This window comes from Notolabrus celidotus, chromosome 2 (assembly GCF_009762535.1).
Source record: "Notolabrus celidotus isolate fNotCel1 chromosome 2, fNotCel1.pri, whole genome shotgun sequence".
Lineage (NCBI taxonomy): Eukaryota > Metazoa > Chordata > Actinopteri > Labriformes > Labridae > Notolabrus > Notolabrus celidotus.
The window spans coordinates 17,501-40,000 of NC_048273.1; the positions used below are offsets into that span (position 1 = coordinate 17,501).

The 22,500-nt window shown below is 41.2% G+C and overlaps 2 protein-coding genes across 6 annotated transcripts in view; one reads left to right on the plus strand and one right to left on the minus strand.

Annotated features, from left to right (window-relative positions):
* Positions 1-17,128, plus strand: part of si:ch1073-416j23.1 (rac GTPase-activating protein 1) — a 19,361-nt gene extending 2,233 nt beyond the window's left edge. For 2 of the 5 annotated variants that reach the window (XM_034710683.1, XM_034710673.1), the window contains exons 3-17: positions 804-1,006; positions 1,408-1,547; positions 3,662-3,734; positions 5,122-5,175; positions 6,569-6,667; positions 7,757-7,898; positions 8,365-8,507; positions 9,037-9,198; positions 9,503-9,598; positions 12,709-12,907; positions 13,023-13,128; positions 13,858-13,990; positions 14,420-14,534; positions 14,812-14,923; positions 15,080-17,128. In XM_034710683.1, the coding sequence (XP_034566574.1) occupies positions 804-1,006; positions 1,408-1,547; positions 3,662-3,734; positions 5,122-5,175; positions 6,569-6,667; positions 7,757-7,898; positions 8,365-8,507; positions 9,037-9,198; positions 9,503-9,598; positions 12,709-12,907; positions 13,023-13,128; positions 13,858-13,990; positions 14,420-14,534; positions 14,812-14,923; positions 15,080-15,122 (1,820 nt within the window). In that variant the 3' untranslated portion in view covers positions 15,123-17,128. The remainder of the gene's footprint in view (positions 1-803; positions 1,007-1,407; positions 1,548-3,661; positions 3,735-5,121; positions 5,176-6,568; positions 6,668-7,756; positions 7,899-8,364; positions 8,508-9,036; positions 9,199-9,502; positions 9,599-12,708; positions 12,908-13,022; positions 13,129-13,857; positions 13,991-14,419; positions 14,535-14,811; positions 14,924-15,079) is intronic. The other 3 variants (XM_034710691.1, XM_034710699.1, XM_034710703.1) reach the window with 3 other exon arrangements.
* A 2,195-nt stretch (positions 17,129-19,323) lies between these two features.
* The window catches only part of LOC117808408 (ankyrin repeat domain-containing protein 1-like), an 8,230-nt gene continuing 5,053 nt past the window's right edge, over positions 19,324-22,500 (minus strand). Inside the window, exons 8-10 of the mRNA XM_034678149.1 lie at positions 20,238-20,336; positions 19,951-20,049; positions 19,324-19,544 (exon numbers count right to left, since the gene is read on the minus strand). Coding sequence (XP_034534040.1) covers positions 19,464-19,544; positions 19,951-20,049; positions 20,238-20,336 — 279 coding nt within the window. The 3' untranslated portion in view covers positions 19,324-19,463. The remainder of the gene's footprint in view (positions 19,545-19,950; positions 20,050-20,237; positions 20,337-22,500) is intronic.

The window sequence follows — 22,500 nt, forward strand, 5'->3', positions numbered from 1 at the left end:
TCAGACACAGAGATCATCTTAAAGTCCTGTTACCTTCAGACACAGAGATCATATTAAAGTCCTGTTACCTTCAGACAGAGATCATCTTAAAGTCCTGTTACCTTCAGACACAGAGATCATCTTAAAGTCCTGTTACCTTCAGACAGAGATCATCTTAAAGTCCTGTTACCTTCAGACACAGAGATCATATTAAAGTCCTGTTACCTTCAGACAGAGATCATCTTAAAGTCCTGTTACCTTCAGACACAGAGATCATCTTAAAGTCCTGTTACCTTCAGACAGAGATCATATTAAAGTCCTGTTACCTTCAGACAGAGATCATCTTAAAGTCCTGTTACCTTCAGACAGAGATCATCTTAAAGTCCTGTTACCTTCAGACAGAGATCATCTTAAAGTCCTGTTACCTTCAGACAGAGATCATCTTAAAGTCCTGTTACCTTCAGACAGAGATCATCTTAAAGTCCTGTTACCTTCAGACACAGAGATCATCTTAAAGTCCTGTTACCTTCAGACAGAGATCATCTTAAAGTCCTGTTACCGATCCTGGAGCCTGACTTCCTGTCCAGGTCGTTCTGTGCATATTGCTGGGCGTGGGCTCCATCGAAAATAGACTTGAAGCGTATCTTTGGTGGAGCAGCGCAGGGACACGGTCCCGAGACCGAGCCGTAACGTAACGCCACGCGCCCTGTGGACCTGAGGCTTTAGGAGTAGAGAGGGGGTCTTTGGTGTCTTTGGGGTCTTTGGTGGTCTTTGGTGTCTTTGGGGTCTTTGGTGTCTTTCAGTATGAATTAATTTTGTTTCAGAGGTGATGGAGGTGGCAAAGAACTTTGAGTCTGTGAGGAAACGATGGCTCCACGCTGAGCTGGAGCTGAAGAAGTTTAAGGAGCTGCTGGTGAAGTCTGACGTGGCCAAAGCTGCCTTAGAGGTCAAACTGAAACACGCCAGAAACCAGCTCGACGTGGAGATGAAGAAACGCTACAAGGTGGAGGGAGACTACCAGTACCTGGTTAGTACACAAAGTACACACAGGAAATACACACAGGAAACAGTATCAGGAAAGGAAGGAAGGAAGAATGAAAGCAGCTGACAGGGAAGGAGGTGGGGAGAAAGGAAAGGAGAGAAGGATGTTTTTGGTGTCTGATGATGTTTCATTGGTTTGAATATTTAAGAGGAAAGCTGGTGAACATATCAGGAGCATGTTTTTAATGTTCTCCTCTCGTTCCTGTTCTCCTCTATTCTAAATAAAAGGCCATCATTTATAAGACTGAGCATGTTCCCCTCCCCCAGAGTTCAGACTCAGGAAGTTCAATTATTACAATGAAATGTTCAGCTAAAAGGGGGCGCTGACAGATCCTCCTCCTCTCCATCTCCTCCTCCTTCTTCTTCTCCTTCTGTGTTTGCCTCCAGCAGAGGCAGATGCAGCTCATGTGCGACATTCTGGTTCACGACAGCAGATCGAGCGCTGCGCTGAACGACGAGCAGAAATCTCTCCTCGCAACGTTCGAACAGAAAGGAGGGAACGCAACCCTGCATCGCAGCAGCAAACGGTAAATAAAGGGTTAATCTGAGTGAGAGATTAAGATTAAACTTCCAGATTACAGATTAAAGATTCAGATTACAGATTAAAGATTCAGATTACAGATTAAAGATTCAGATTACAGATTAAAGATTCAGATTACAGATTAAAGATTCAGATTACAGATTAAAGATTCAGATTACAGATTAAAGATTCAGATTACAGATTAAAGATTCAGATTAAAGATTAAAGATTCAGATTAAAGATTAAAGATTCAGATTACAGATTAAAGATTCAGATTACAGATTAAATAAGTAGATTACAGATTAAAGATTCAGATTACAGATTAAAGATTCAGATTACAGATTAAAGATTCAGATTACAGATTAAATAAATAGATTACAGATTAAAGATTCAGATCACAGATTAAAGATTCAGATTACAGATTAAAGATTCAGATAACAGATTAAAGACTCAGATTACAGATTAAATAAGTAGATTACAGATTAAATAAGTAGATTACAGATTAAAGATTCAGATAACAGATTAAAGATTCAGATTATAGATTAAAGATTCAGATTACAGATTAAAGATTCAGATTACAGATTAAAGATTCAGATTACAGATTAAATAAATAGATTACAGATTAAAGATTCAGATCACAGATTAAAGATTCAGATTACAGATTAAAGATTCAGATAACAGATTAAAGACTCAGATTACAGATTAAATAAATAGATTACAGATTAAATAAGTAGATTACAGATTAAAGATTCAGATTATAGATTAAAGATTCAGATTACAGATTAAATAAGTAGATTACAGATTAAAGATTCAGATTACAGATTCAGATTACAGATTAAAGATTCAGATTACAGATTAAATGAGTACATTACAGATTAAAGATTCAGATTACAGATTAAAGATTCAGATTACAGATTAAATAAATAGATTACAGATTAAAGATTCAGATCACAGATTAAAGATTCAGATTACAGATTAAAGATTCAGATTACAGATTAAAGATTCAGATTACAGATTAAAGATTCAGATTACAGATTAAATAAATAGATTACAGATTAAAGATTCAGATCACAGATTAAAGATTCAGATTACAGATTAAAGATTCAGATAACAGATTAAAGACTCAGATTACAGATTAAATAAGTAGATTACAGATTAAATAAGTAGATTACAGATTAAAGATTCAGATTACAGATTAAAGATTCAGATCACAGATTAAAGATTCAGATTACAGATTAAATAAGTAGATTACAGATTAAAGATTCAGATTACAGATTCAGATTACAGATTAAAGATTCAGATTACAGATTAAATGAGTAGATTACAGATTAAAGATTCAGATAACAGATTAAAGATTCAGATTAAAGACACATATTGGATTTAAGATTTACATAATAAGGATGAAGGTTTGGATTAACATTCATATAACTTGACTGAATATGAGGTTGTGTATTTTTTGTGTCTAAGAGTCTGTGGTTTAACTTCCACTCTTGATTTAACTTTGGAGTCTCACAGTTTCCTGCCATCAGAGGAATGTTAGTAAAGTTGATTTTAATAAGTGACAGGAGTGATGAGGATCAGGTACAGGGGGTGATGTTAGACCTTTAGTTTGACCGTGTTAGTTCTCTGGCTGCCTGTAGGGGACTGAGGTCGGACCTGCTGAGAGATGAAAAGATAGTTAACATCTGAAGGTCCGGGTTTGAAACATTTTAATTTCCTGACAGTTTGACGAGGCTGTCAGAAGATGAGGTTTGGTGAAATGTGACTCCCAGATTACGTAGGCTGGGCTGGCTGGGATTGGGGGGGGACCTATGTTTGTCATTTCTCTGGAGTTTGGCACGATCAAAGGACAGTTTGTGGTGGAGCCTGCATACTTTCACAGCTCATCTAGAGTCTGCGCCAGGCTTCCTACATTTTCAAATCACGTTCATTTTTATACATCCTGCCGCCTGCATGAACTCAACACTTCAGTCTGTTTACACTCGAGGCCCCAGAACCTTCAGCTGATAGGACCAGCCTGCATTTGGGGGAGAACTTGGACTGGTTAAAAAGAAATCTTTTAAAAATTGTTGAATAATTTTAAAACCTGAGTTAAAATAAACCCTGACTCTGTTCTTCCAGGTTATCTGTGATCGACGAGTCCTCCTTCCTGTCTCATTCTGACATCAGCTACGACCGCACAGATGATGACGTGGTACGTTCACAAATCCACATAAAATAAACATGTTCTATGAGAACACGTGTTTGTTACATGTTCTATGAGAACACGTGTTTGTTACATGTTCTATGAGAACACGTGTTTGTTACATGTTCTATGAGAACACGTGTTTGTTACATGTTCTATGAGAACACATGTTTGTTACATGTTCTATGAGAACACGTGTTTGTAACATGTTCTATGAGAACACGTGTTTGTAACATGTTCTATGAGAACACGTGTTTGTAACATGTTCTATGAGAACACGTGTTTGTTACATGTTCTATGAGAACACATGTTTGTTACATGTTCTATGAGAACACGTGTTTGTTACATGTTCTATGAGAACACGTGTTTGTAACATGTTCTATGAGAACACGTGTTTGTTACATGTTCTATGAGAACACGTGTTTGTTACATGTTCTATGAGAACACGTGTTTGTTACATGTTCTATGAGAACACGTGTTTGTTACATGTTCTATGAGAACACATGTTTGTTACATGTTCTATGAGAACACGTGTTTGTAACATGTTCTATGAGAACACGTGTTTGTAACATGTTCTATGAGAACACGTGTTTGTTACATGTTCTATGAGAACACGTGTTTGTTACATGTTCTATGAGAACACGTGTTTGTTACATGTTCTATGAGAACACGTGTTTGTTACATGTTCTATGAGAACACGTGTTTGTAACATGTTCTATGAGAACACATGTTTGTTACATGTTCTATGAGAACACGTGTTTGTTACATGTTCTATGAGAACACATGTTTGTAACATGTTCTATGAGAACACGTGTTTGTTACATGTTCTATGAGAACACGTGTTTGTAACATGTTCTATGAGAACACGCGTTTGTTACATGTTCTATGAGAACACGTGTTTGTAACATGTTCTATGAGAACACGTGTTTGTAACATGTTCTATGAGAATACGTGTTTGTTACATGTTCTATGAGAACACGTGTTTGTTACATGTTCTATGAGAACACGTGTTTGTAACATGTTCTATGAGAACACGTGTTTGTTACATGTTCTATGAGAACACGTGTTTGTTACATGTTCTATGAGAACACGTGTTTGTAACATGTTCTATGAGAACACGTGTTTGTTACATGTTCTATGAGAACACGTGTTTGTTACATGTTGTATGAGAACACGTGTTTGTTACATGTTCTATGAGAACACGTGTTTGTTACATGTTCTATGAGAACACTGTAACAGCCTTCTCACTGACAGTACTTGTGATCAAGTGAAAAGGTTGTTCCAGAGGTTCTGCTGGTTGAACTGTGTGATAGTGTTCTTGTTGTTCTGTGAGAACGTTTCTCTTTAATCAGTATTTTCAGGAATGATGAAATATTTGGAATTTATTTTGTTGCAGGATCTCGACACAACGGTTATAAAACCTCTGAGATCCCGAGTCCGAGAGAAACGAGTGAGTCCGAGTTTAAACTTTTTCCTGTTCACCTGTTCATCCTTCTACCTGTTCATCCTTCTACCTGTTCATCCTTCTACCTGTTCATCCTTCTACCTGTTCATCCTTCTACCTGTTCATCCTTTCACCTGTTCATCCTTCTACCTCTTCATCCTTCTACCTGTTCATCCTTCTACCTGTTCATCCTTCTACCTCTTCATCCTTTTACCTGTTCATCCTTCTACCTGTTCATCCTTTCACCCATTCATCCTTCTACCTGTTCATCCTTCTACCTGTTCATCCTTCTACCTGTTCATCCTTCTACCTGTTCATCCTTCTACCTGTTCATCCTTCTACCTGTTCATCCTTTCACCTGTTCATCCCTTCACCTGTTCATCCTTCTACCTGTTCATCCTTCTACCTGTTCATCCTTCTACCTGTTCATCCTTTCACCTGTTCATCCTTCTACCTGTTCATCCCTTCACCTGTTCATCCTTCTACCTGTTCATCCTTCTACCTGTTCATCCTTTCACCTGTTCATCCCTTCACCTGTTCATCCTTCTACCTGTTCATCCTTCTACCTGTTCATCCTTTCACCTGTTCATCCCTTCACCTGTTCATCCTTCTACCTGTTCATCCTTCTACCTGTTCATCCTTCCACCTGTTCATCCTTCTACCTGTTCATCCTTCTACCTGTTCATCCTTCTACCTCTTCATCCTTCTACCTGTTCATCCTTCTACCTGTTCATCCTTCTACCTGTTCATCTTTTCACCTGTTCATCCTTCTACCTGTTCATCCTTCCACCTGTTCATCCTTCTACCTGTTCATCCTTCCACCTGTTCATCCTTCTACCTGTTCATCCTTCTATCTGTTCATCCTTCTACCTGTTCATCCTTTCACCTGTTCATCCTTCTACCTGTTCATCCTTCTACCTGTTCATCCTTCCACCTGTTCATCCTTCCACCTGTTCATCCTTCTACCTGTTCATCCTTCTACCTGTTCATCCTTCTACCTGTTCATCCTTCTACCTCTTCATCCTTCTACCTCTTCATCCTTCTACCTGTTCATCCTTTCACCTGTTCATCCTTTCACCTGTCCACCCTTCTACCTGTTCATCCTTTCACCTGTTCATCCTTCTACCTGTTCATCCTTCTGCCTGTTCACCCTTCTACCTGTTCATCCTTCTACCTGTTCATCCTTCTACCTCTTCATCCTTCTACCTCTTCATCCTTCTACCTGTTCATCCTTCTACCTGTTCATCCTTCTACCTCTTCATCCTTCTACCTGTTCATTCTTTCACCTGTTCATCCTTCTACCTGTTCATCCTTCTACCTGTTCATCCTTTCACCTGTTCATCCTTCTACCTGTTCATCCTTTCACCTGTTCATCCTTTGTGTTTGTGTTTCTCTGCAGCGCTCTTCCATGGGTCCGTCTCTTTGCGTTCCAGCCGTGAAACGAGGACGTAGTGGGAACACTCCTGTTGATCTGCTGGAGAGGAAACCTGTGGAGAAGGTAAACACATGTTGATCTGCTGGAGAGGAAACCTGTGGAGAAGGTAAACACATGTTGATCTGCTGGAGAGGAAACCTGTGGAGAAGGTAAACACATGTTGATCTGCTGGAGAGGAAACCTGTGGAGAAGGTAAACACATGTTGTTCTGAGGAAACATGTGGAGAAGGTAAACACATGTTGATCTGAGGAAACCTGTGGAGAAGGTAAACACATGTTGATCTGAGGAAACATGTGGAGAAGGTAAACACATGTTGATCTGAGGAAACCTGTGGAGAAGGTAAACACATGTTGTTCTGAGGAAACCTGTGGAGAAGGTAAACACATGTTGATCTGAGGAAACATGTGGAGAAGGTAAACACATGTTGATCTGAGGAAACATGTGGAGAAGGTAAACACATGTTGATCTGAGGAAACTGTGGAGAAGGTAAACACATGTTGATCTGAGGAAACCTGTGGAGAAGGTAAACACATGTTGATCTGAGGAAACCTGTGGAGAAGGTAAACACATGTTGTTCTGAGGAAACCTGTGGAGAAGGTAAACACATGTTGATCTGAGGAAACATGTGGAGAAGGTAAACACATGTTGATCTGAGGAAACATGTGGAGAAGGTAAACACATGTTGTTCTGAGGAAACATGTGGAGAAGGTAAACACATGTTGATCTGAGGAAACATGTGGAGAAGGTAAACACATGTTGATCTGAGGAAACCTGTGGAGAAGGCAAACACATGTTGATCTGAGGAAACATGCTGTGTTGATGATCTATTGACAAACTGGAGAACAAAGTTTAAATCACAAAACTGAAAGAGATCCAGACACAGACCATCAAACTGTTGACTCGGACTCACGCTGAAACTCCTCTGCGTTCTGTGCTCTGATTGGTTTTCCCCTTAGTGGGCGGAGTTCATAGATTGATGCTCCGCCCAGACTTGGACCCTTTCAATGAGAAGGATTTGTAATGACTTAATAAACATCAGCAGAACAGACTGATGTTCCCTGAAAACTAAAACAGTCCTGCAGAGGTTTGAGAACATTCAGAGAGAACTGTAATCTGAGTAGAAATGAAGGCTGAGTTTGTTTGTGACTCAGGAGGAGCTGAACATCCTCACAGCATCTGCGACCGCTCTGGAGGCTGGAGGTCAGATCCACATGGTTCTGAGAATCCCACAAGAGAACGTCGAGGACCCGACCAGGACTGTCACCCAGGAGTGTGCGCTCTCTCTCGGAGGAGGTGTTGTTTATTTCCCTTTATTTTCTGAATCTGCTTTTTAAATATTCCGGAACATTGGAATCCTCTTATTTACCGTCACTTTCTGTGTCTGGACCAAAGTCTGGACCAAAGTCTGGACCAAAGTCTGGACCAAAGTCTGGACCAAAGTCTGGACCAAAGTCTGGACCGAATGCGGTCTGATGGTCTCTGCTGAAGCTTCCGTCTGATGTTTGAATCTTTAGTTATTCTGGTTCTAAAGAAGTCTGATGAGGGGAAATTTAAAGGAGTGAAACTTTCCTTTGGTCAGGATTAATCTGTAAGAGCTTTGAGTAAAGTCTCCATCTTTCATCAGTAACACTGAGTTGCTGATTTTCACATCATAACTTTTGGAAATGCAAGCAGCCAATCAGAGTTCCTTGAATCAGAACATCTCCCTCGTTTGGATCTGAAGTTCTTTAAAATCTCCAAACCTCTGTCTGTTCCTCAGACCAAACCTCTGTGTGGTTTCCTGCTGATGAGACGACGGCTGAGACTGAAACCGAAACCCGTACAGAGAACAGATCAACAGCTGGACCATCGTACATCTCCAGAGCAGAGAAAACCAGCAGACACATCTTCCTGTCTAAAACGGTAACACCCGAAATAAATGAATCTGAACATCGACCATTGAACGGCTTTAAAACCAGAGGGCCTCAGCTAACGAAGAACACCGAGAACACCGAGTCATACACCTGTCAGATAATGAATCAGGGGGCGCTCAGCTGGTCTGGGGACAGTTCCCTCTATTTAAAACCAGTTCTTCCAATGAATGTGTGTGTGTGCGTGTGCGTGTCTGTCTGTCTGTCTGTCTGTCTGTCTGTCTGTCTGTCTGTCTGTCTGTCTGTCTGTCTGTGTGTAAACTGCTGAACCAGCTGACTGCTGGTGCAGGGCGGTGTTTGGCTGTAAGGAGTGTTTATTAAAGGACTTTAGGTCGACGGTTCTCTGACAGGTTTTAAGATTCACAGTAAATAAATCCTCGGCTGACTTCGGTAAGTAGTTAGTAGAGCCTTGATAGAAATGTAGTGGAAATAGAACAGACACTAAAGTAAATGCACTTTGTTACTGTTAGGATCATGAGTCAGCAGATGTCCTCTCAGTGGAATGATGTTCCTCTCTGCAGGTGATCCGACCTGAGACCTGCTCCCCGTGTGGAAAGAGGATTCGTTTTGGAAAGATGGCGGTGAAGTGCAGAAACTGCCGCACTGTCGCTCATCCAGAGTGCAAACAAAAATGTCTGGATGGTTGTTTGGTCGCTGCTACATCAGGAGGTTCAGCTCAACAGGTACCTGAGAGAGAGTGACTCTGATCAGATACTCCCACAGACTAGTCAGAGGACTGACATCAATGTTATTTACTGAAACAAATATTACCCGTAAAATCTCAGATGGAAAACAACATCCCTGGAATGAAGAAGGGAACACATCTCTCACTTTACTATCAGCAAATGTACCCAAAAAAATCAGGTCAACATTTTAACATCAACATGCTGTAAAGGCTCTATGGAAGGTTCCAGTTCCCTCATAGCTGTTAGCTGTTAGCATGTTAGCATCTGTCAGATTTTACGCTAACTGGTTTTCCCTCTACAGAACTTGTTGGAGGATTTTGCTCCAGTGGACCATCCCCGAGTTCCTCAGCTGGTGGTGGAGTGTGTGGCTGAGATCGAGAGGCGGGGCCTAGAGGAGGTGAGCTGGTCCTGCTTTGAAATCCTAGACTTTCCCTCCAGTTAGATCTGACCATCTGAACATGGGTTCTGGAGTTCCTGCTGTGTGAAGCAGTAATGTTCAGCCAGCACTAAGTGGGAGGAGCTAATCCACGTCCTCGCTGCGTTCCTCCTCTGAACAGAACCGTGAATCAGCTGATCCGTCCAAGGTATCGATCTCTGAGGCAACGTTTAAGTTTCAGAATGAGGAAGACCAGAGGGGGACCATGTAGGATCTTAGGGTTCCTGCTGCTCCAGTTCTGACAATGTTCTCCTGATGGTCTGATGATGTTCTTCAGGATCCTCAATCAAACAAGAGAACAGCAACAGAACATGAGCAGAACGACATAACATGTTCTGTTGATTGTTTGCTGATGTTCTGTTGATGTTCTCTTGTTTACTGATGTTCTGTTGATGTTCTCTTGTTTACTGATGTTCTGTTGATGTTCTCTTGTTTACTGATGTTCTGTTGATGTTCTCTTGTTTACTGATGTTCTGTTGATGTTTTCTTGTTTGTTTACTGATGTTCTGTTGATGTTCTCGTTTGTTTACTGATGTTCTGTTGATGTTCTCTTGTTTGTTTACTGATGTTCTGTTGATGTTCTCTTGTTTGTTAATTGATGTTCTGTTGATGTTCTCTTGTTTACTGATGTTCTGTTGATGTTTTCTTGTTTGTTTACTGATGTTCTGTTGATGTTCTCTTCTTCTGATGTTCTGTTAATGTTCTCTTGTTTACTGATGTTCTGTTGATGTTCTCTTGTTTGTTTACTGATGTTCTGTTGATGTTCTCTTGTTTGTTTACTGATGTTCTGTTGATGTTCTCTTGTTTGTTTACTGATGTTCTGTTGATGTTCTCTTCTTCTGATGTTCTGTTGATGTTCTCTTGTTTACTGATGTTCTGTTGATGTTCTCTTGTTTGTTTACTGATGTTCTGTTGATGTTCTCTTGTTTGTTTACTGATGTTCTGTTGATGTTCTCGTTTGTTTACAGATGTTCTGTTGATGTTCTCTTGTTTACTGATGTTCTGTTGATGTTTTCTTGTTTGTTTACTGATGTTCTGTTGATGTTCTCTTGTTTACTGATGTTCTGTTGATGTTCTCTTGTTTACTGATGTTCTGTTGATGTTCTCTTGTTTGTTTACTGATGTTCTGTTGATGTTCTCTTGTTTGTTTACTGATGTTCTGTTGATGTTCTCTTCTTCTGATGTTCTGTTGATGTTATCTTGTTTGTTTACAGATGTTCTGTTGATGTTCTCTTGTTTACAGATGTTCTGTTGATGTTCTCTTGTTTGTTTACTGATGTTCTGTTGATGATCTCTTGTTTACTGATGTTCTGTTGATGTTCTCTTGTTTGTTTACTGATGTTCTGTTGATGATCTCTTGTTTACTGATGTTCTGTTGATGATCTCTTGTTCTCTTGTTTACTGATGTTCTGTTGATGATCTCTTGTTTACTGATGTTCTGTTGATGTTCTCTTGTTTGTTTACTGATGTTCTGTTGATGTTCTCTTGTTTACTGATGTTCTGTTGATGATCTCTTGTTTACTGATGTTCTGTTGATGATCTCTTGTTTACAGATGTTCTGTTGATGTTCTCTTGTTTGTTTACTGATGTTCTGTTGATGTTCTCTTCTTCGGATGTTCTGTTGATGTTCTCTTTACAGATTTTCTGTTGATGTTCTCTTGTTTACAGATGTTCTGTTGATGTTCTCTTGTTTGTTTACTGATGTTCTGTTGATGATCTCCTGTTTGTTAACTGATGTTCTGTTGATGTTCTCTTGTTTACTGATGTTCTGTTGATCTCTTGTTTACAGATGTTCTGTTGATGTTCTCTTGTTTACTGATGTTCTGTTGATGTTCTCTTGTTTACTGATGTTCTGTTGATGATCTCTTGTTTACTGATGTTCCGTTGATGTTCTCTTGTTTACTGATGTTCTGTTGATGTTCTCTTGTTTGTTTACTGATGTTCTGTTGATGTTCTCTTGTTTACAGATTTTCTGTTGATCTCTTGTTTACTGATGTTCTGTTGATGTTCTCTTGTTTGTTTACAGATGTTCCATTGACGTTCTCTTGTTACTGATGTTCTGTTGATGTTCTGTTGATATTCTCTTGTTTACTGATGTTCCATTGATGTTCTCTTGTTTACTTATGTTCTGTTGATGTTCTCTTGTTTACAGATGTTCCATTGACGTTCTCTTGTTACTGATGTTCTGTTGATGTTCTGTTGATATTCTCTTGTTTACTGATGTTCTGTTGATGTTCTCTTGTTTACTGATGTTCTGTTGATGTTCTCTTGTTTACTGATGTTCCATTGATGTTCTCTTGTTTACTGATGTTCCATTGATGTTCTCTTGTTTCCTGATGTTCTGTTGATGTTCTCTTGTTTACTGATGTTCTGTTGATGTTCTCTTGTTTACTGATGTTCCGTTGATGTTCTCTTCTTCTTCTGATGTTCTGTTGATGTTTTCTTGTTTACTGATGTTCTGTTGATGTTCTCTTCTTCTTCTGATGTTCTGTTGATGTTCTCTTGTTTACTGATGTTCCATTGATGTTCTCTTGTTTACTGATGTTCTGTTGATGTTCTCTTGTTTACTGATGTTCTGTTGATGATCTCTTGTTTACTGATGTTCTGTTGATGTTCTCTTGTTTACAGATGTTCTGTTGATGTTCTCTTTGTTTACTGATGTTCTGTTGATGTTCTCTTGTTTACTGATGTTCTGTTGATGATCTCTTGTTTACTGATGTTCTGTTGATGATCTCTTGTTTACTGATGTTCTGTTGATGTTCTCTTGTTTACTGATGTTCCATTGATGTTCTCTTGTTTACTGATGTTCTGTTGATGTTCTCTTGTTTACTGATGTTCTGTTGATGATCTCTTGTTTACTGATGTTCTGTTGATGTTCTCTTGTTTACAGATGTTCTGTTGATGTTCTCTTTGTTTACTGATGTTCTGTTGATGATCTCTTGTTTACTGATGTTCTGTTGATGTTCTCTTGTTTACAGATGTTCTGTTGATGTTCTCTTTGTTTACTGATGTTCTGTCATCGTCTTCCTGATGTTCTGTTGATGTTCTGTTGTTCTTCTGATGTTCTGCAGAGAGGGCTGTACCGAGTTCCCGGAGGGGAACGTCTGGTGAAGGAGCTCAGAGACAGATTCATTCAGGGGAAAGCTCCGCTCATGCTCAGCAAGGTCTCTGACATTCATGTGCTCTGTGGTCTCCTGAAGGACTTTCTGAGGAAACTGAAGGAACCTCTGATCACTTTCAGACTGCACAGAACCTTCATGGAGGCTTCAGGTGTGAAGGACTAAGAGACCAATTAATGTTGGGTTCTCTAACCTCTCTGTGATCTGGAACCGTTAAAGATGTTGGTTCTGTTATCGGTTCTAATGGATCTTTGTTTGTGTGCCAGAGCTGACTGATGAAGATAACAGCACAGCCGTCATGTATCAGGCCATAGCAGAGCTGCCGAGGGCCAACAGGGACACCCTGGCCTACATCATGCTACACTTACACAAGTAAGACCTGATCTCAGGTCTCTGAACCCGACTCTGATGATCCCCTTCTGCTGAACACAAACCGTGTCTCCGTTTGTCAGTGCTTCTTTAGATGCTGTCTCTTTGTGTCTTGTCTCTTTGTGTCTTGTCTCTTTAGATGCTGTCTCTTTGTGTCTCGTCCCTTTGTGTCTCGTCCCTTTGTGTCTTGTCTCTTTAGATGCTGTCTCTTTGTGTCTCATCCCTTTGTGTCTTGCCTCTTTGTGTCTTGTCTCTTTAGATGCTGTCTCTGTCTTGTCTATTTGTGTCTTGTCTCTTTGTGTCTTGTCTCTTTGTGTCTTGTCTCTTTGTGTCTTGTCTCTTTGAGTCTTGTCTCTTTAGATGCTGTCTCTTTTTGTCTTGTCTCTTTGTGTCTTGTCTCTTTAGATGCTGTCTCTTTGTGTCTTGTCTCTTTGTGTCTTTTCTTTTTGTGTCTTGTCTCTTTAGATGCTGTCTCTTTGTCTTGTCTCTGTGTCTTGTCTCTTTGTGTCTTTTCTCTTTGTGTCTTGTCTCTTTAGATGCTGTCTCTTTGTGTCTTGTCTCTCTGTGTCTTGTCTCTTTGTGTCTTGTCTCTTTGTGTCTGGTTGTTTCATGTTTGTTCTCTGTGTTTTTGTCTGTCTCCCCATGGAGAAATTCCCGTCCACAGCATCTATAAAAAACCCAGATGAGGTTCAGGTTCTGGTTCCACCTGTGTCCCTGTTCCTTCTGTTTCAGGGTGATGAGGAGTCCTCGGTGTCAGATGGATCAGAATAATTTAGCCCGTGTTTTTGGACCGACAATAGTGGGACACAGGATGTCTGAGCCATCTCCAACAACCATCATGAGAGATACCAACACCCAGCCCAAGGTTTTGGACTTTAAAGAACTGGATCAGATTGTCTTAAGAACTCTTTATTTATTCTCTTGTTTGTTTGTTTGTTTGTTTGTTTCTTCCTGTTGGATGCAGAGCTTTAGTGTTTTAATGTTGAGTCCTAATGTGTGATAGCCTTTGGTTCTTTGTGATGTCTGTCTTCATGTTCTTGTGGTCTCTGTTTGTTTGTTTGTTTGTTTGTTTCTTCCTGTTGGATGCAGAGCTTTAGTGTTTTAATGTTGAGTCCTAATGTGTGATAGCCTTTGGTTCTTTGTGATGTCTGTCTTCATGTTCTTGTGGTCTCTGTTTGTTTGTTTGTTTGTTTCTTCCTGTTGGATGCAGAGCTTTAGTGTTTTAATGTTGAGTCCTAATGTGTGATAGCCTTTGGTTCTTTGTGATGTCTGTCTTCATGTTCTTGTGTCTCAGGTGATTTGTCGCTTGTTGTCGCTCCCTGAAGCTTACTGGAGACGTATCCTCTCTGTTCACTGGGATAAGATTTCGTCTTCATCCTCTGGGACTCAGAGTCAGGACATCGGACCCGGTGAGTTTAGAGCCTGGAGGTGATGTCACTGATCAGAGCGGTGCTCTGATGGTTTTTCTCTGGCGTTAAAAAACAACACATTCATGCATCACTCTTCATCAGCATATAAATAAGCAGCTCCTGCAACATCATTTCCTGTTCTCAAGAATTCAGAGAATCATTAGGCTCTTCAAAGTATTTGGATCAGTATGGTTCTCTGGAGAACGTCTGTATTTATGTTTATTAAGTCAGAGGACCATTGAAGGGTAAATGTTGCTGTTTTTTGGGGGGGTTCCAGGACGGTTGTTTAAACCCTTGACGTCTCCAGAGTTGAACACTTACAATAAAACTCCCAGTTATGGATCTCTGAGAGGTCGGATCAGGAATCCCCCCAACATTCCCACCAGCAGGTAAGACCCCCTACAGATCAGGCTCAGTACCCTCATCAAAGATCTGAAAAAGTAATCAGTCTGTGTTTCCTCATTTTCACAGCTTGTTGCTTTGCATGATGGGTAATTAAGACTTGAAGAATGAAGGTTTTGACTTAAATTTGTTTTGATCTTTAGTCGAGAAGAACCAGGGAGAAGGTTCTTCACGTCACCGAGCTGATCCTGATCCAAGCAATGACTACACTCCAAGGCTGACTCGGGTGTTTCAGGGTTAATCCAGGCTGACTCGGGTGTTTCAGGGTTAATCCAGGCTGACTCTGGTGTTAGGGTTAATCCGGGCTGACTCTGGTGTTTCAGAGTTAATCCGGGCTGACTCGGGTGTTTCAGAGTTAATCCAGGTTGACCCGGGTGTTTCAGGGTTAATCCAGGCTGACTCTGGTGTTTCAGGGTTAATCCAGGTTGACTCGGGTGTTTCAGGGTTAATCCAGGCTGACTCGGGTGTTAGGGTTAATCCAGGCTGACTCGGGTGTTTCAGGGTTAATCCAGGCTGACTCGGGTGTTTCAGGGTTAATCCAGGCTGACTCTGGTGTTAGGGTTAATCCGGGCTGACTCTGGTGTTTCAGAGTTAATCCGGGCTGACTCGGGTGTTTCAGGGTTAATCCAGGCTGACTCTGGTGTTTCAGAGTTAATCCAGGCTGACTCTGGTGTTTCAGAGTTAATCCAGTCTGACTCTGGTGTTTCAGAGTTAATCCAGTCTGACTCGGGTGTTTCAGGGTTAATCCAGGCTGACTCTGGTGTTTCAGAGTTAATCCAGGCTGACTCGGGTGTTTCAGGGTTAATCCAGGCTGACTCGGGTGTTTCAGGGTTAATCCAGTCTGACTCGGGTGTTTCAGAGTTAATCCAGGCTGACTCGGGTGTTTCAGGGTTAATCCAGTCTGACTCGGGTGTTTCAGAGTTAATCCAGGCTGACTCTGGTGTTTCAGAGTTAATCCAGTCTGACTCGGGTGTTTCAGAGTTAATCCAGGCTGACTCGGGTGTTTCAGAGTTAATCCAGGCTGACTCGGGTGTTTCAGGGTTAATCCAGGCTGACTCGGGTGTTTCAGGGTTAATCCAGGTTGATTCGGGTGTTTCAGGGTTAATCCAGGCTGACTCTGGTGTTTCAGAGTTAATCCAGGCTGACTCGGGTGTTTCAGGGTTAATCCAGGCTGACTCTGGTGTTTCAGGGTTAATCCAGGCTGACTCGGGTGTTTCAGGGTTAATCCAGGTTGACTCGGGTGTTTCAGGGTTAATCCAGGCTGACTCGGGTGTTAGGGTTAATCCAGTCTGACTCGGGTGTTTCAGGGTTAATCCAGGCTGACTCGGGTGTTTCAGGGTTAATCCAGGTTGACTCGGGTGTTTCAGAGTTAATCCAGGTTGACTCGGGTGTTTCAGGGTTAATCCAGGTTGACTCGGGTGTTTCAGGGTTAATCCAGGCTGACTCGGGTGTTTCAGGGTTAATCCAGGTTGATTCGGGTGTTTCAGGGTTAATCCAGGCTGACTCGGGTGTTTCAGGGTTAATCCAGGCTGACTCGGGTGTTTCAGGGTTAATCCAGGTTGACTCGGGTGTTTCAGGGTTAATCCAGGCTGACTCTGGTGTTTCAGGGTTAATCCAGGTTGACTCGGGTGTTTCAGGGTTAATCCAGGCTGACTCGGGTGTTAGGGTTAATCCAGTCTGACTCGGGTGTTTCAGGGTTAATCCAGGTTGACTCGGGTGTTTCAGGGTTAATCCAGGTTGACTCGGGTGTTTCAGGGTTAATCCAGGTTGACTCGGGTGTTTCAGGGTTAATCCAGGTTGACTCGGGTGTTTCAGGGTTAATCCAGGCTGACTCGGGTGTTTCAGGGTTAATCCAGGCTGACTCGGGTGTTTCAGGGTTAATCCAGGTTGACTCGGGTGTTTCAGGGTTAATCCAGGTTGACTCGGGTGTTTCAGGGTTAATCCAGGTTGACTCGGGTGTTTCAGAGTTAATCCAGGCTGACTCGGGTGTTTCAGGGTTAATCCAGGTTGACTCGGGTGTTTCAGGGTTAATCCAGGTTGACTCGGGTGTTTCAGGGTTAATCCAGGTTGACTCGGGTGTTTCAGAGTTAATCCAGGCTGACTCGGGTGTTTCAGGGTTAATCCAGGTTGACTCGGGTGTTTCAGGACTGAAATGTTCTGAATAGAATAAATAAATATTTTTCTGCTGCTGAGTTTTTTCTTTTTTATTTAAATGTTCTCTGGCTCTTCAGTCGTAATCTGAAAGTTTCTCTCAGTGAGATGTTCTAACTTTTAAAGGTTGGTAAATATTAAATCTACTCTTTAAAGGTTGGTAAATATTAAATCTACTTTTTAAAGGTTGGTAAATATTAAATCTACTTTTTAAAGGTTGGTAAATATTAAATCTACTCTTTAAAGGTTGGTAAATATTTAATCTACTCTTTAAAGGTTGGTAAATATTAAAGGTGACATATCATGCAAAATTGACTTTTTAATGGTTCTTTACCTGAAATATGTGTCCCTGTCTACAAACCCCCCGAGAATGAAAAAAATCCATTCTGCCCCTGTTTTGATTTCTACACCTTTCTGTAAATGTGTGTGAAACGAGCCGTTTCAGACTTCCGTGTTTTTGTTACGTAACAACAATATCCGGTCTGTCACGGAGTCAGAGCTCGGAGCTTGTTCAGCCCATAGACTGTATAAAATAATACTGAATCCCTCCCCCGTTTTTCATTACCTGCACAAATGTGTGCTAACAAGGAGCTTAGGAGGGAGGCATGCTAGTTGTAGGCTGTCTTAATAAACACAAAGGTCGGTTTTACTCCCCACGTCTGCAGATTTGAAGATCTAGTGGATGATTTTTATTTGTCATGGATAAGTGCTAGCGCTAGTTAGCATAGCTACATAGCTATATGTTCGTAGCTGTAGCTGTAGCTGTAGCTGTAGCTGTGGCTGTAGCTGTAGCTGTAGCTGTAGCTGTAGCTGTGTACCAACACACACGTCGACATACTGACAAATAAAACAACAAGAAACACTAAATCTGTGACCAATCCTTCATAAAAGGTCCTGCTGCCTTTCTGGCAGAGGTCGGTTTTACTCCCCACGTCTGCAGATTTGAAGATCTAGTGGATGATTTTTATTTATCATGGATAAGTGCTAGCGCTAGTTAGCATAGCTACATGTTCGTAGCTGTGTACCAAGACACACGTCTACATACTGATAAATAAAACAACAAGAAACACTAAATCTATGACCAATCCTTCAGAAAGGTCCTGCTACAGGCGCCTCTCCGTCAGGATCAGATTCAGAGGGTTGAAGTAACGTGATCTCTGAGCAGCCGTGTATATTCAGCCAACATGTAAACATTAGATCAACGTGCTGGAGAGCCGAGGCACATCCACTTCCGGAGGGGGCGTGGTCAGAGGGAAAACAGAGTGTTCTGATGAGGAATGAAGAAAAGGACTTTTCAGGCATGCCAAAATCTGATTTCAAAGTGTTTTTTTGAGCATAAACTTTAATTACATGTTTTTGGGACCTCTTAGACCAATATATATTGATGAAAAAAGCGTGATATGTCCCCTTTAAATCTACTCTTTAAAGGTTGGTAAATATTAAATCTACTTTTTAAAGGTTGGTAAATATTAAATCTACTCTTTAAAGGTTGGTAAATATTAAATCTACTTTTTAAAGGTTGGTAAATATTCTTGTTAAAATTTAACTTTCACTCAGATTTTGAATCTGTTCAAACTGTATAAATATCCTTTATCACTGAGTCCAGCTGAGTCTGGAGTCAGAGCATCAAGAGCCACCACGCACACCTCAGCATCACCTAATCTTCAGCATCATCTGAGCTTCAGCATCACCTGAGCTTCAGCATCACCTGAGCTTCAGCATCACCGGAGCTTCAGCATCACCGGAGCTTCAGCATCACCGGAGCTTCAGCATCACCGGAGCTTCAGCATCACCGGAGCTTCAGCATCACCGGAGCTTCAGCATCACCGGAGCTTCAGCATCATCTGAGCTTCAGCATCACCGGAGCTTCAGCATCACCGGAGCTTCAGCATCACCGGAGCTTCAGCATCATCTGAGCTTCAGCATCACCTGAGCTTCAGCATCACCGGAGCTTCAGCATCACCGGAGCTTCAGCATCACCGGAGCTTCAGCATCACCGGAGCTTCACTGATATTATTGGTTTGAAGGTGAAGTTTATTTTAAATCCTTTTTTTTATTGATCTGAGGAAATATTATAATTTCTGATTCTCATGAGCTATGAGCCAAAACCCTCAAAATTCAAACCAAATAGATGAGTATGTTGACTTTAATAATATATAATACATACATATATAATAATAATAATAATAATGTATGAATGTTTACCTTTGAGAATGAAATTCTGAATCAAAAGAACTTGACCTGTTCAGATTTATTGAGCTTTATCCATGAACACAGATATATAACTTCAACATGTATACAACAGATATCTGTATTTATATCTGTAATATATCGACGTGTTTCTGTTTCACCCAGAGATGAAGAACAAATGAGTCTTCACTTCCTTTTCTGGTCGCTCAGAAGAGACTTTGTTTCATTCTGCCACTCCAGCACCCCGTCCATGGGACAGCAGCCGTCCTAACAGAGACAAAGAGAGGGACACATTAAAAACATCTTCGTTTGAAGGTGATCAAATTAAATAATCTGATATTTTATTATCTTTTCTTTGAAATAAACCAAACTGCTGAGCTGATGGATGGACGGCATAAAGGAGGATGTCTCTCTCTTAAAGGGTTTAAAGTCCGTCACTCCTCTATCACTAACATCCTCTTTATAAAGACCTTATAGAGAGGGCGGGGTTTGCCGGCTATGGAATGAGGTGTGTTTCTCGTGAGCTCCCACTTAGCTTCTGTTTTTTCATATATATATATATGTGTGTATATACATAGTGTATGTACATGTATAGGCCTATATATATATATATATATATATATATATATATATATATATATATATATATATATATATGTGTGTGTGTGTATACCTGGTTGGTGATGCGAGTGTCTGCTCCGTGCTCCAACAACAGCTGAACAATTTTACATCTATTAAGACGAACAGCATCATGAAGAGGAGAGTCACCTTCCTGAAAGACACACACACACACACACACACACACACACACACACACACACACACACACACACACACACACACACACACACACACACACCGAGAGAGTGGGTTGCTGTGATGAGATACTCCTTAATAAAAATTGCTTTAACAAGTAAACAACAATAAAGTATTGATAATGATGAGAGAGAGAAAACACACTCTGTCCTGTGTATTAATTTCAGCTCCACATTGAATCAGATGTTCGACACAATCTTGATGTCCGGTCCTCACAGAGACATGAAGCGGGGTGCTGTCAAGCTATACACACACACACACACACACACACACACACACACACACACACACACACACACACACACACACACACACACACACACACACTGATGTGAAACATGATTTGTGATTAAAAGTTTTCATTTTAAAGTTTGTTTTATGAGATCACTTTAATATGAGTTGATATGAAGTCTGAAGTTCAGCTCACATGGACTCACAGATCCAGTTCACCTCTTTTGTTCCACAGCAGAGCCTCCAGTGCTTCAGTCCCTCGTCCTCAACTCTGACGTTTACTAAACCACATGAACTACTTTAAACCAGACCACTCTGTAACCTAAACAAACACTGTTCCTCATGCTCTAAACCTACACCCCTCTAAAACCAGACCGCTCTGTAACCTAAACACTGTTCCTCATTCTCTAAACCTACACCCCTCTAAAACCAGACCGCTCTGTAACCTAAACACTGTTCCTCATGCTCTAAACCTACACCCCTCTGAAACCAGACCACTCTGTAACCTAAACACTGTTCCTCATGCTCTAAACCTACACCGCTCTGAAACCAGACCGCTCTGTAACCTAAACACTGTTCCTCATGCTCTAAACCTACACCGCTCTGAAACCAGACCACTCTGTAACCTAAACACTGTTCCTCATGCTCTAAACCTACACCGCTCTGAAACCAGACCACTCTGTAACCTAAACACTGTTCCTCATGCTCTAAACCTACACCCCTCTAAAACCAGACCGCTCTGTAACCTAAACACTGTTCCTCATTCTCTAAACCTACACCCCTCTAAAACCAGACCGCTCTGTAACCTAAACACTGTTCCTCATGCTCTAAACCTACACCCCTCTGAAACCAGACCACTCTGTAACCTAAACACTGTTCCTCATGCTCTAAACCTACACCCCTCTGAAACCAGACCACTCTGTAACCTAAACACTGTTCCTCATGCTCTAAACCTACACCGCTCTGAAACCAGACCGCTCTGTAACCTAAACACTGTTCCTCATTCTCTAAACCTACACCCCTCTAAAACCAGAGCGCTCTGTAACCTAAACACTGTTCCTCATTCTCTAAACCTACACCCCTCTAAAACCAGACCACTCTGTAACCTAAACAAACACTGTTCCTCATTCTCTAAACCTACACCCCTCTGAAACCAGACCGCTCTGTAACCTAAACAAACACTGTTCCTCATTCTCTAAACCTACACCCCTCTGAAACCAGACCGCTCTGTAACCTAAACAAACACTGTTCCTCATTCTCTAAACCTACACCCCTCTAAAACCAGAGCGCTCTGTAACCTAAACAAACACTGTTCCTCATTCTCTAAACCTACACCCCTCTAAAACCAGACAACTATGTAACCTAAACAAACACTGTTCCTCATGCTCTAAACCTACACCCCTCTAAAACCAGACCACTCTGTAACCTAAACACTGTTCCTCATTCTCTAAACCTACACCCCTCTGAAACCAGACCGCTCTGTAACCTAAACAAACACTGTTCCTCATGCTCTAAACCTACACCCCTCTGAAACCAGACCACTCTGTAACCTAAACACTGTTCCTCATTCTCTAAACCTACACCCCTCTAAAACCAGACCGCTCTGTAACCTAAACAAACACTGTTCCTCATGCTCTAAACCTACACCCCTCTGAAACCAGACCACTCTGTAACCTAAACACTGTTCCTCATTCTCTAAACCTACACCCCTCTAAAACCAGACCACTCTGTAACCTAAACAAACACTGAACTATTCCTCCTGTAGTATGTAGGTGGAGGTGTAGTATGGAGATGTAGGTGTAGTATGTAGGTGGAGGTGTAGTATGGAGATGTAGGTGTAGTATGTAGGTGTAGGTGTAGTAGTAGGTGTAGTATGTAGGTGGAGGTGTAGGTGTAGGTGTAGTATGTAGGTGGAGGTGTAGTATGGAGATGTAGGTGTAGTATGTAGGTGTAGGTGTAGTAGTAGGTGTAGTATGTAGGTGGAGGTGTAGGTGTAGTAGTAGGTGTAGTATGTAGGTGGAGGTGTAGTATGGAGATGTAGGTGTAGTATGTAGGTGTAGGTGTAGTAGTAGGTGTAGTATGTAGGTGGAGGTGTAGGTGTAGTAGTAGGTGTAGTATGTAGGTGGAGGTGTAGGTGTAGTAGTAGGTGTAGTATGTAGGTGGAGGTGTAGTATGG